At 42.9% G+C, this 12,114-nt stretch overlaps 1 protein-coding gene across 1 annotated transcript; it reads left to right on the forward strand.

Annotated features, from left to right (window-relative positions):
- Nucleotides 1-1,119: 1,119 nt before the first annotated feature.
- Nucleotides 1,120-5,813, forward strand: fbxo45 (F-box protein 45). The gene is made up of 2 exons (XM_007889714.2): nt 1,120-1,695; nt 3,770-5,813. The coding sequence occupies exons 1-2, from the start codon at nt 1,120-1,122 to the stop codon at nt 3,953-3,955; spliced, it is 762 nt and encodes a 253-aa protein (XP_007887905.1). The 3' UTR covers nt 3,956-5,813.
- Nucleotides 5,814-12,114: the final 6,301 nt, after the last annotated feature.

Raw genomic sequence — 12,114 nt, forward strand, 5'->3', positions numbered from 1 at the left:
CACTGTAAAGTGGTTTGACTGTATTTTATGGGCAAAACGCAACAGGTAATTGCGCACAGCAAGTGTCCCGCAGTCGGTCATGGATTGAGTGACCAAATTATTTTTTGAATGGATAACTGCCCCCAGAAAGCAGCAATAATCTCAATTTTGTGCAAATTGTGGTTTGATTGACACTTGAGCTTTGCGGCTGATGCTGCACTGGGTGCCTTGGAGCTGTCACTCGACACCCGATTAGTCGGGTTTTTGTTTTGTAAAGTACTGTGCACGGACTGTTTCATTACACAGTTTCAAGAGCCCTGAACCTAAATTGGCCGCTCATAAGATTGGGCTACTTCTTTTTTTGCGGTTTAATTTAAACCTGTAAAACCTCCTCCCTCTGCGCCCTTTGAAGCCCTTTTCTTACACGGCTTCAAAAGCCATCCACGCAAATTGGCCACTTATAATATCGTAATAATTATAATTATAATCGATAATAATATCGGCCACTTATAATTAAGCCCACGTTGGCCAATCTGCAACAACACCAAGAACGTTCATTGATATCATTCCTTCTGCAATTTAAAAATTCCTTTGTGTGTTTCTTTTTAAAAAAAAAATAATAATAATAATAATAATAATCGGGTCACTTCGATCCACGACCGTTCGTGGGACCCGGCGCGTGGGCCACCGGCTGCCGCGTTCCTCCCACGAAAGGTGACAGTCCGTTCACCTCACAGCGGAGTGCGCAGAGCTTTCCGGACGTCTCGAAGAACGTGATCATACGGCGCGACTTCAAATGCAAAAGCATCATCATCATTATTATTATTATTATTATTATTATTTATATAACGCTCCTGTCTCAGGGTAGCGTCCCGGGGAGCGCTTGGGGTGATGGGTGGGTGGGGTGTGGTGTATGTGTGTGTGTGTGTGGATGGGGGTTGGTGTATCCTACCCACCCCCCACCCCCCAAAAAAAAAAAATAATAATAATAATCATTGCATTAGGACAAACACAGGAGGGGGGGCGGGACACGTGAATCACACGTGGGGCTATTTATTGGGCTACAAACCCGCGCCGCTCGCGGGCGAGGCCCCGCCCTCTTCCCGCCCCACCCGCCCAGCGCCCAGCTCTCCAACCAAGATGGCGGCGGGCAGGCTGCCGGCCCGGGTCCTGGAGCAGCTCCTCTCCTACCTGGAGCTGCCCGACCTGCTGAGCTGCTCGCTGGTCTGCCGCCACTGGCGCCGCTGCCTGGAGGCCGACGAGAACAGCGAGGTGTGGCGGGGCCTGTGCGGCCGGCTGCTGGCCGACGAGGCCGCCGGCTCCGACGTGCTGTGCAGCCTGGGCAGCTACAAGGCCAAGCTGCGGGCCCTGCGCCACGCCTGGAGCCCCGGCGACTGCTCGCGCAACGTCTACATCAAGAAGAACGGCTTCACGCTGCACCGCAACCCCATCGCCCAGAGCACGGACGGGGCCCGGGCCCACATCGGCTTCTCCGAGGGCCGCCACGCCTGGGAGATCTGGTGGGAGGGCCCCCTGGGCACCGTGGCCGTCATCGGCGTGGCCACCAAGCGCGCCCCCATGCAGTGCCAGGGCTACGTGGCGCTGCTGGGCAGCGACGACCAGAGCTGGGGCTGGAACCTGGTGGACAACTACCTGCTGCACAACGGCGAGCTGAGCGGCAACTTCCCGCAGTGCAACAACGCGCCCAAGTACCAGGTCAGAGGCGATGCGGAGGGATGGCAGAGGGATGGGCACACACAGGAGGTAGATATATGACCGGGGGGGGGGGCCTCCCCTCCCCTCCTCACTCCCTCCACTCCCTCCACCACCACCCCTCCTCAGAGGGGGGAGGGGGTGTGGGTGGGGGGGTAGGGGTGGTGGGGAGGGGAGGGGGGCGGCAACAGGGCAGTGATGGGCACAGAGAGTGTGGGTAGGTAGACAGAGTGGGTGGGTGGGGGGGGGACAGAGAAGAGAGATGGGCACAGAGAGTGTGGGTAGGTAGACAGAGTGGGTGGGTGGGGGGGGGACAGAGAAGAGAGATGGGCACAGAGAGTGTGGGTAGATATACAGAGGGGGGGGGGGGGCAGAGCAGAGAGATGGGCACAGAGAGTGTGGGTAGATATACAGAGGGGGGGGGGATAGAGCAGAGAGATGGGCACAGAGAGTGTGGGTAGATATACAGAGGGGGGGGGGATAGAGCAGAGAGATGGGCACAGAGAGTGTGGGTAGATATACAGAGGGGGGGGACAGAGCAGAGAGATGGGCACAGAGAGTGGGTAGATATACAGAGGGGGGGGGGGATAGAGCAGAGAGATGGGCACAGAGAGTGGGTAGATATACAGAGGGGGGGGGATAGAGCAGAGAGATGGGCACAGAGAGTGGGTAGATATACAGAGGGGAGGGGGACAGAGCAGAGAGATGGGCACAGAGAGTGGGTAGATACAGGAGAGAACAGGGCAGAGATGGGCACAGAGAGTAAATAGATATACGGGGGTGGGGGGGGGACATCAGAGAGATAAGGACAGAGAGAGTGTAGGGTGAACTGCAAGGATGTGGGTAGATATACAGAAGAGAACAGGGCAGAGATGGGGCACATATATACAAGGAGAGGGAGGGGGGGAATAGAGCAGAGAAAGGTACAAGTAGAGCGAAAAGGCTTGTGGAAGAGCTGGGATGAGTGGGCATGGAGTTGGCCGAAGGGGAGGCCACACTGTTGAGTTGGGCAACAGTTGGCTTGATTTTGGGAGAATGTACCTCAGGGGGTAGAGAAAGCAGCTGGCCTGGCGCTGGGGAGACTGCTTCCTGTTGCTAGTGTTGCCTTATGTTAGCAATAAGAGGAGGGAAAGCAAACTGAAAGGAACATACAAATAAAAGACGATAGTTAACCAATTTACAAAGGAAATTTTGCGGAGTCCTTATTTGTGCTCTCAGGAGATTGAGCTGTAAATTTCAACAAGTTCAGATTGTTTGGGTCGAACACCGCGCTCCATGAGGTTAGGATCCACTAAAGTTCTCTCATAGTCTTGAAATTTTCCACATATTTCATCGATTTGTCAGATGTTGTTTCCTTTGAACGGCTCAATGACTGGCATGATCCCAGCAATGAATGTCACTGGGTTTTCGAGCTATTTCGGTCTGATCAGACTTGGGCTGAACTCAGACAGAGTATTCTAGAATATACGATTGCCATCAGCATCTCTATTTAGGCAAGGGAAAATTGACCAGGATTCCTGCTCCTGGCTGTTATTCAGAGGTGTTCATATGTATAATTTGTCTCAGTGCTCCAAGATGCTATCCCACATGATAAATGCACCCTTTCACATGAGATAGCAACAATGTTGTTGTTGGGATCAGGTTAGGCTGTAATTCCCCTGAGGTATGATCTGCTGAAAATCTCCATCAAGGCTCGCACACAGCAACAACCTTCATTTGTATAGTGCCCTTCATGTACGATGATATCTCGGAGTGCTGTGCTCTGACACGCAAACAATAGCCAGAGGCATGGTTAAATTAAAACCACAGAATCTGCTTATCCTGAGACAAATGATTAGTGCCAGGAAACTGGCAGTTTCTAAAGAGATCTAGACAAATTGAATGGTTGGGCTAAGGAATATCAGATGGAATTTAACCTGGATAAGCTAGAGCTCAGGATTATTATTGGTTTATACTGGTGGCGGTGCTAATATAAATGAGGCAGTTATATCAAAAGTAGAAAATTGTTTTTAATCAAATAGTTTTTGAAAACTGTTTTGTCCTAATTCTTTGTTTTTTTTTATTTGTTTTCTTTCAGATTGGGGAAAGAATACGTGTCATTCTTGACATGGAAGACAAGACTTTAGCATTTGAACGAGGCTATGAGTTCCTTGGCATAGCGTTTCGAGGTTTGCCAAAGGCATCCCTATATCCAGCGGTTTCGGCGGTGTATGGCAACACCGAAGTGACGATGGTATATCTGGGGAAACCGCTGGATGGCTGATGATAATGATACTGTGCATGAGCTATTTTATTGCTGGAAACTGAATAAACTGCATAGATGGCATGGACAGTCTGGCCATGTTCTGGGTAGTCACAGCAACAGTGTGCAGTGGCGTAAGGAGCGAGGGCTGATGAACAGAAGAGACGCGGCTGGATCTCCATTGTATATATGTCTGGGTAGTGTGTAGTGGTGACCTATCTGTCTTCTTTGTTCAATTGTAATATGCCTCTATACAATTTCAATATTATTGTGGGCGGGGAGTCTGAATGTGATGTGTGAACAATAATTAAGATTATCGTTATAAACCTTTAATTGTATTTTTTTAAGGAACATTCCTCCCAGAGTTGGGAGGGGTGGAGAAAATCATCTTATCTTAATTGAATGGAACAAAGGTTAGATTTTTTTTAAACGTTCTTGATTATTACTGCCGGATGAACCAGAATCGTATTAAATGTCCTTTTTGGAGGATGGCAGCATCATATCAACATCGATTCCAGAGGTGCCGAGGTTGCTCTGTGCAACTCGAGCTGGAGAGAGGTAGAATTGCTGGCTCTGCACATCAGTAAAGTGCTTCCATGAATGAAAGTAGCACAACCAGCAAGTATGCAGTTGTTAATGTTACTTTTGTCCCTTTGTACGCCGGTGTGTGGACTGGGTTTACTGCTGTCAGTTGGCATAGCTGGTTCTCGACAAACAGCGGTGTAGGTTGCCTTGTTATAGTAAAAATGACTTTCTTCCCCCCTTTTTGGTTGCTGCTGTTTCAGGTCAGTTTTACAAAGGCATGTTGTAAGTTTCTGTTCATTTGTGCCAATATCAGTAGTGTAGTCCTGTCCAATCAAGGGCAGATTAACCGCTGATTGAGTTTTTTTTAACTTGTCCAGTGTCACTCAGATTTCCCAGACCACAAGCTGGTGAAGATTGGGGAAAGATTGGGGATGATCTAAACTTTACCATTAAGTTTGCTTGCAAAAATAGCCAATACATCTGATAACTGTAAAGTGCTTTGAGATATTCCAGATAAAGGCATTATAGTTATGCAAGTTCTTTGGAGTTGCATTGCAAAGTGGACTGATGACCACACATCATTGCAATACCAGAATAGTAAAGTTACTGACAGATTTGAAATGTTTTTGATGTTAGCAATGTCAACCTTTTCCTATTTTTTAAAATGGATAATTGTAAAGAACAGAAAATGCTGCAAATCCACAACAGGTCAATCTGTATTTGAAAGAAGATATTGTAATATTTGTTATTATTTGACATTATCATTTGCTGCTATGTTTGTACAAGACTGGATATTTCTGGATAGTATATTTCTGTGTTTCTTTTGTGAAGGAAACTGAAATATTTTGCAAAATGGTTTGCAGCATTAACACCAGACAAATGTGAACCCAGTATTCTGTTGCCTTGGCTGAAATAAGAGAATATAATGATAATAGTCTGGTTAATATATTAGGTGCATACTTCATCAGAATGGAGCTCTTAATGAAACTTTAAGCAGTTGGTCTCTTTTGGATCCTGATTGACCTGCTGCATATTTCCATTGTTTTATTTTCATTTTGGATTTTCACTGTCTGTTTTTCATATACTTGGATATATTTTGTTTCATTGCTGCATGCAATTCAAACATACATTATAAGTGTAATTATCAATTTCCATTTGCAGCTGCAAGCTCGGATTTTTATTAGTGTATGCTGATTAATGATTGCACCAGCCATATCATCAGGCCCAGGGTAGCTTTATCCAGCTCTGTATGAACTCAGCGGTGTCAAATACAGTAATCGAGATCAATTGTTTAATCTGTTCAGCAAGACTGATATTAATAATAATCCTTGAATTTGATATAGCGCTTTTCACCTCTTCTTGACATCTCAAAGCGCTTTATGTAATATACTGTAAAATGAATTGTATATTTTGTGGGCGAAACGCGACAGCCGATTGCGCACAGCAGTGTCCCACAACCAGTCATGGATTGAAGTAACCAAATTATTATTATTTTTTCTTGAGGGATTATTATCAGGCGTGTGGAGTAAGGAAACTTGCCCAAGGTTTCGCCTTGCTGGGGATCGAACCCAGGTCTATCGTTTGTGATGCGAGTGCTCTAACCACTGAGCCTCGGGATTCCACCAAAATATTGTGTGCCACCAGAATCCAGCATTCAAGTGAAATACTGCCTGTCCTTTCACACAAATGGAGCTTAATGTGAAATGTGTTTCAGAAAGTCCTTATAAGAAGAAATATTCAAAATACTCTTGATTCATCTTAATAGTCTGACCCTAAAGAGGTTTTCCAGAGGCACAAGCTAATTTTGCAAGACTATCTCAGAGCTATGACACAATTAAAGTGAGAGAACAAGCTAATTTTGCAGGACGATCTGATGGTTTGCATAAGAGCTATGACACAATTAAGGCCCGGTACTGGAGTTCTTTTTAAAGCATTTGATTTGATGGTGGAGAAAGGTTTTTCCAGTAACAGCTAAGCTAATGGACACTTTTTAAACTACATTTTCAAACTGAACATGGGAAGGTTATTTATTGACATACTTATGAATGTGAAGCCACGGGTTTTTGAGACTTTCTGTCTGGTACAAAGCCTTAAACCCACGATAAAAAGTTCATTGTTGCCGTAATATTGTTTGAATACTTAGTTATTTTTTTTCTTATGTATGTGTTTGTCTGTATGTGTGTTTGTAACATATATATGTATGTTGAGTGTGTGTATATGTCCATATATACACACATCTGATATGTGGTTTGAACATGATTCTCAGCTATTTGCAGCATTTGTTTGTAAAATATCCGTCATTAATTTATTTAATTGCTGTGAATCATTTTAAACTGAATTGTAGGATTTTTGTATGAAAAAAATATTGTCTTGCAAATAAAATGCATAAAGGCTCTGATTTTAACATGCCTCTTGCTAGGGTACGGAAATCTGGAGCGAAGAGTGGCCGAATCCTGTCGAAATAGGTAGCATTTTCCACCAAAGTTATTAAGGAGGAATGAGTGCTTGTACTACGTAAATTCATAGGTATCCTACACCAAGGCAGGAAGTTCAATAGCAAACACTTAGCTTAAATCAATCTGGTTCCAATTTAAGATTAAATTCAAGGACATTACTTGGATATTGGGATTTTTTTTAAAAAGTATATTTTTTTCTTAAGTTACCCACTTATTTTGCTCTTATTGTAAACCCCTCAAGAGCTCTGAGATACTACGCTGTGTGAGGGGTGCAAAATAAATGCAAGTTGTTGGTATGTTGTATTTTTCTCCCCTTCACACCCTGCACTATATGCCACTTGCAGATAGATGGGCGTCACTGAAACCTTAGCAAAAAAAAATGTCTGAGTAGACTTCTGTCTCAGCTATCCTTTTGGTTTTGTCCCTTCTGTTCTGTGAGAGTTAGGGTCTGGCCTCTGCTCAATACATCTGACAATGCAAATTGAGTGATGATTGAAAGCGCTCGGAATACAGTGCTCACAAAATTTATTTGCAATATCACCCTCTATTGGTAGTTAAACAGTACTGTGCACATCACAAAACTCATAATTTACAGCTTAACTCAATTATAGTAGAATGCTCATTAAAGAAACAAGAAATGTAGGGGTTAATGGATTTAGCTGTGTGGAGAGGCTAAATACATTTGGATTATATAATAAATCATGTTTATCGTGCCTTTCACTTAATAACAAAAGTCTCAAAGTGCTTCACAAAACATAATTGCTTAGAAATTACGTGAATATTATAGACGCAGTCATGCAGCTACCCTGTGCCAACAAAGTTGAATTGAGAACAATGAGTTGAGAAGACAATTTGAGGGTAACGTTTGAGAGGATTAAAGTGTAATGTGATTGAGGTGTTTAAAATTATAAAAGGGATTTTGATGAAGATTAGCAAAAAGATTATTTCAAACAATCAATGTAATCTCTAGACTCATACAGCATCCAATAAACTAAACCTCAGGGTGAACCTTTGAAAAGAGGGAGAAATTTGCTAGGTAGACAGTAGCCTTGTCTGCTGCTATTAGTTTCTAAAGTGTTTAGGGATGTGTGGCATGTTTTGCTCCCCTTATGATGAGTGTTTGCTTTGAGGTAAAAGTGACTTTTAAGTTAAAGCGTAAATAGAATTTGACAACATTAAGACATCTAGATTAAATTGACTGGAAATAGGTGAAGTGGGTTTGAGCTGAAATTAGGAATCCACTAGTTGTGCAAATTGGTGTTAAGGGATGTTTACTGAGCTGCAGTCATATACAGAAATCAATTTTAGGATAAGCAAAAGCAGAAGTTTCATTAAGGCTTCAAGTATTTCCAGATTGGGTATAGTGAATGCCAGGTGCAAAGAAAAGTAAGCCACATTATGTTGTACACAGAGTTACAGGTGTATATTGATACAAAGAGTATATTTGTAGAGATGATTTGCTGTAGTTAAATAAAGAAGTATGTGTATACAGAATACATTAATAATATAGTTATATAAGGCATGACAGTACATGTAACTGATTCAAACAGTTTGGATAGCTTATACAGGGGTTATATTTGTAGCTGATAGTGAAACCTTAGCTGTACACAGATTGAAACTATCAAATAGGCTATATCTGTAATTGTATATAGACACGGTAATGTGTATATAGAAACAGTATATTTAATTGTATCTGTGAAATATATTCCCTGTGTATAGTGAGCAATGCACATAAAACCCTTGATTATGTCTACTTTCTGCACATTTCTTTGATCCTGCAACGAGATGTCAAGAGGATGCACTACTTGTGGGAGTGGTTTACCAGCTCCATCCCACAAGCCACCTAACCTGAAAAGCCACGAGTTATAGAGTCACAAAGCGGATTAGAAGTTCATGGTCAGATCCGTAGTAAACCTCGTAACCATCCCCAGACACAGAGTTTATATCAGACGTGAACAACATAGACAAACCACCTGTGCAATGGTTTCTAGAAGATTTGATATTGCTCTGATGGAACTTTGCTCATCTTTAGCCCAGCAGCCATCTGCACCGTGGTGTAAAGGAGCTGTGTGATTTGTTTAGCAGAATAACTGCTTCATATTGTTCCATGGTATGAAGTCACCTCAGCAAATCTGTGTGGGACCAGAGAAGAAGGTTACATTTAAGGGGTTATACTGTTTCTGTAATTTCTGCCCTCTCCTTCTCAATGATCCCTATATAGCTGGTGAATCACCTGATGGGGAGGTGCACTATATTCCATGTTATAGCAGTTCACTAAACTATGACACAGAAGAATGTTATTTGGCCCATTGTGTCTGTGCTGGTATTAACTCCTCTACTGGAACTAACTACTCTAACCTCATTTCCCTGCCATTTCCCATATCCTCTAATGTAAACATCTGTCCTTGTCATGCTCGCCTCTGACTGAATGCACCAAATTACTCAATGAAACCTCCATTAGAAAAACAGGAAACAGACACCAACGAACATCCGAACGATGTTCAAACTGATTTGATTGAAGAGCGTGTGGATACTTTCTTAAAGACAGCATAAAACAAAGATGATCGAAAGGTCTGGCAGGTCTCAATGACAGACTAATAGAAACAGGAGAGGGCTTTACCTCCAACAAACAATGCATGTACCTTGGGACATCCTCCTGATGTGAAAGGTGCTATGCAAATGTAATTTGTTTTTGTTGTACTTTTGATACAAAATTTTGCAAACTGCAAAAGAGGTTTCTCTTTGAAGTCAGAATCTGATTTGCAAATTAATGGCTTCCTCACAATGCACAACTCTTTGCAATTTTCAATGCTCAATTTGAAACTGTGCTGTTACCTACTGATCTGTAATGCCTCCAATCTATGGCATATTTAACTTTCTTATGAATAATAGAGATCCCTTTTCATGAACAACAACAAATCACATTTATATAATGCCTATCGTATCAGAAGGACGCCCAAGGTGCTGATGTTATTTCCCAAGATGTTGCTCGTGGAAGAAAGACCAAGTTTGAACAGTAGGAATGAGAAATGGAAGATGATGCTGCAGATTTGCTTGATTGCCTTTCAGGTTCATACACTCTACACGTGGAGAGCTTTCGTTTAGGAGACGGAGCAGGTGGAGTCCATGATAGGACATGTTCTGTGTGGTAAGGGGGGTGAGCAAGTCTGATGCTTCATGCTTGTTCCAAGTTTTCCTCTCATGATATCTCTATAAGATAGGAGATTTCATCCCAACAACAATATAACTTGCAATCATATAGTATCCTTCATAAGAGTAGCATCTTGGAGCACTTAACAGTGACGGAACTTGATGCCGAGAGGGGAAATGACTATCGGAACAGTCAAAGAGGGAAACAGGTGAAGGGAATAATGCACAAAATTCCAGAGTTTTGGGATGTGGTGGGTGAAAGCATAGCCATTAAAAGTGGATCAACAGTAGACAACATTAGGTAACAGCCAGAGGTTCCAGTGCAGCAATAGTGCATTGTTTGAGGCTCCAATAAATATTTTCCTCTCTCCTTTGTGCTGCTAATCATGGCACAATTTTCTTCTTCTATAATAAATAATAATAATCCTTGCATTTGATATAGCGCCTTATCGTGTCGTCGAGACAACTCAAAACACCTCACAGGATATACTATGAAGTGGTTTGACTCTATTTTGTGGGTGAAACGCGGCAGCCAGTTGTGCAATGTTCCACACACAGCCATGAAGTGTGTGACCGAGTTTATTTGAGTGATTTGTTGGCTGAGACACCGTGAGAAACTCCCTTCTCTTCAAACAGTGCAGTGAGATCTTTGATGCCCACTGAGCAAGAAGACGGGACCTCAGTTTAATGTTTCTTCCAAAGCCAGCACACCCCCAGCTCTGCAGTAGAGTGTCAGCTTTGACGATGTGATTCCAAGTCCTGACATGGGGCTTAAACCCACTGTGCTAACATCGAGTCAGGCTGACGCTAATTTTACTTGACAGCGATTAAATTAGATGAGCTTTGAGATATTCACCTTTAGGTGGATGCAGGGAACATTTTATAAGTGTTGGTTGAGGATAGAGTTTATAGCCAGCCCTTGCGAATGGGATTCAGTGCCTCAGTATCGCAGCTCCAAGTTATAATAATAATAATCCTTGCGCTTTTCACGTCTTCTCGACGTCTCAAATTAATTAACAAATGCAGTGTTCATGAACTGTCTATAATTTTTGTTTGACAGAATGTATTATTAATAACATATAATACTTTCTTGTACAGTGAGCAGTATTAGCACCTGGGTGCCAACTCAGGACAGTACTAGAGCAGCAGCAGGAAGTGCTCCACATACAAAGACTGAGACAAAAGGGGGCTCTCTTTTGTTGTTAATGTATGTTTATTCCCCTCCATTTTTTTATGCCCTGAGAACCATGCAGAATTCAACTGTTTGGCAGATGATGTTCGTGCAAAGTAGGTGTTAGCTTTGGAGAGGCAGATAATCTCTCCAGAACCTCTGAAAAGCAGTCATATGGGAGCTTGATTCAGAGCTCCTTTTCTCACTTCTGCATAATGTTCCCCATATAGCCCATATAGTCCAGTCAGGATCTTATCTACATAGAAACTGCTGCAAGATATAGGAACACTATAGGTAGAGTGATAGCAACATTTGAAGGCTGCTACCCTGAAGATTCTGTGTGAATAGCCATGGTCAACAAGTAAGAAATATACTTACAGAAGCTTTGTGTTGTAAATTCTAAAATGGAAAAAGACTGTCAAACAGACAAAGATCTATTGCTGGACTGGAAACTCAGATGGCAAGATCAGACTGTGATCTACAGCTCCACTGGAGTCTCAGGCCGTGACTTACTGTTGTACTGAAGCTTCAGGCTGGGATTCACTGCTGCGCTGAAGCCCTTATGCAGTGAGCTATAGTTGCACTGGGCCCTTTGGTTGTTACCCAGTGTTGCACTAGAGCCTCAGATTGTGGCCTATTTCTGTACTGGTGTATAGTCCTACAGGAACCTCTGTTTACTCTGTTTTGCTGTACTAGAGTCTCATCTTCCTGTTTATTGCTGAATGTGAGACACGGTAGTTGCCCATTTTTGCACTGGAGCCTTGTGGCTGTAAAGTACTAACAACGGCTTAACCCTGCAATGATAAACCTTTCCTTTTTTCTGGTTACAGACAGACCATGCAGCGGACAGTCAATGAGACATCAGACAGATAGAGAAT

Source organism: Callorhinchus milii, unplaced genomic scaffold (genome assembly GCF_018977255.1).
Source record: "Callorhinchus milii isolate IMCB2004 unplaced genomic scaffold, IMCB_Cmil_1.0 Scaffold11, whole genome shotgun sequence".
In the NCBI taxonomy this organism is placed as follows: Eukaryota; Metazoa; Chordata; class Chondrichthyes; order Chimaeriformes; family Callorhinchidae; genus Callorhinchus; species Callorhinchus milii.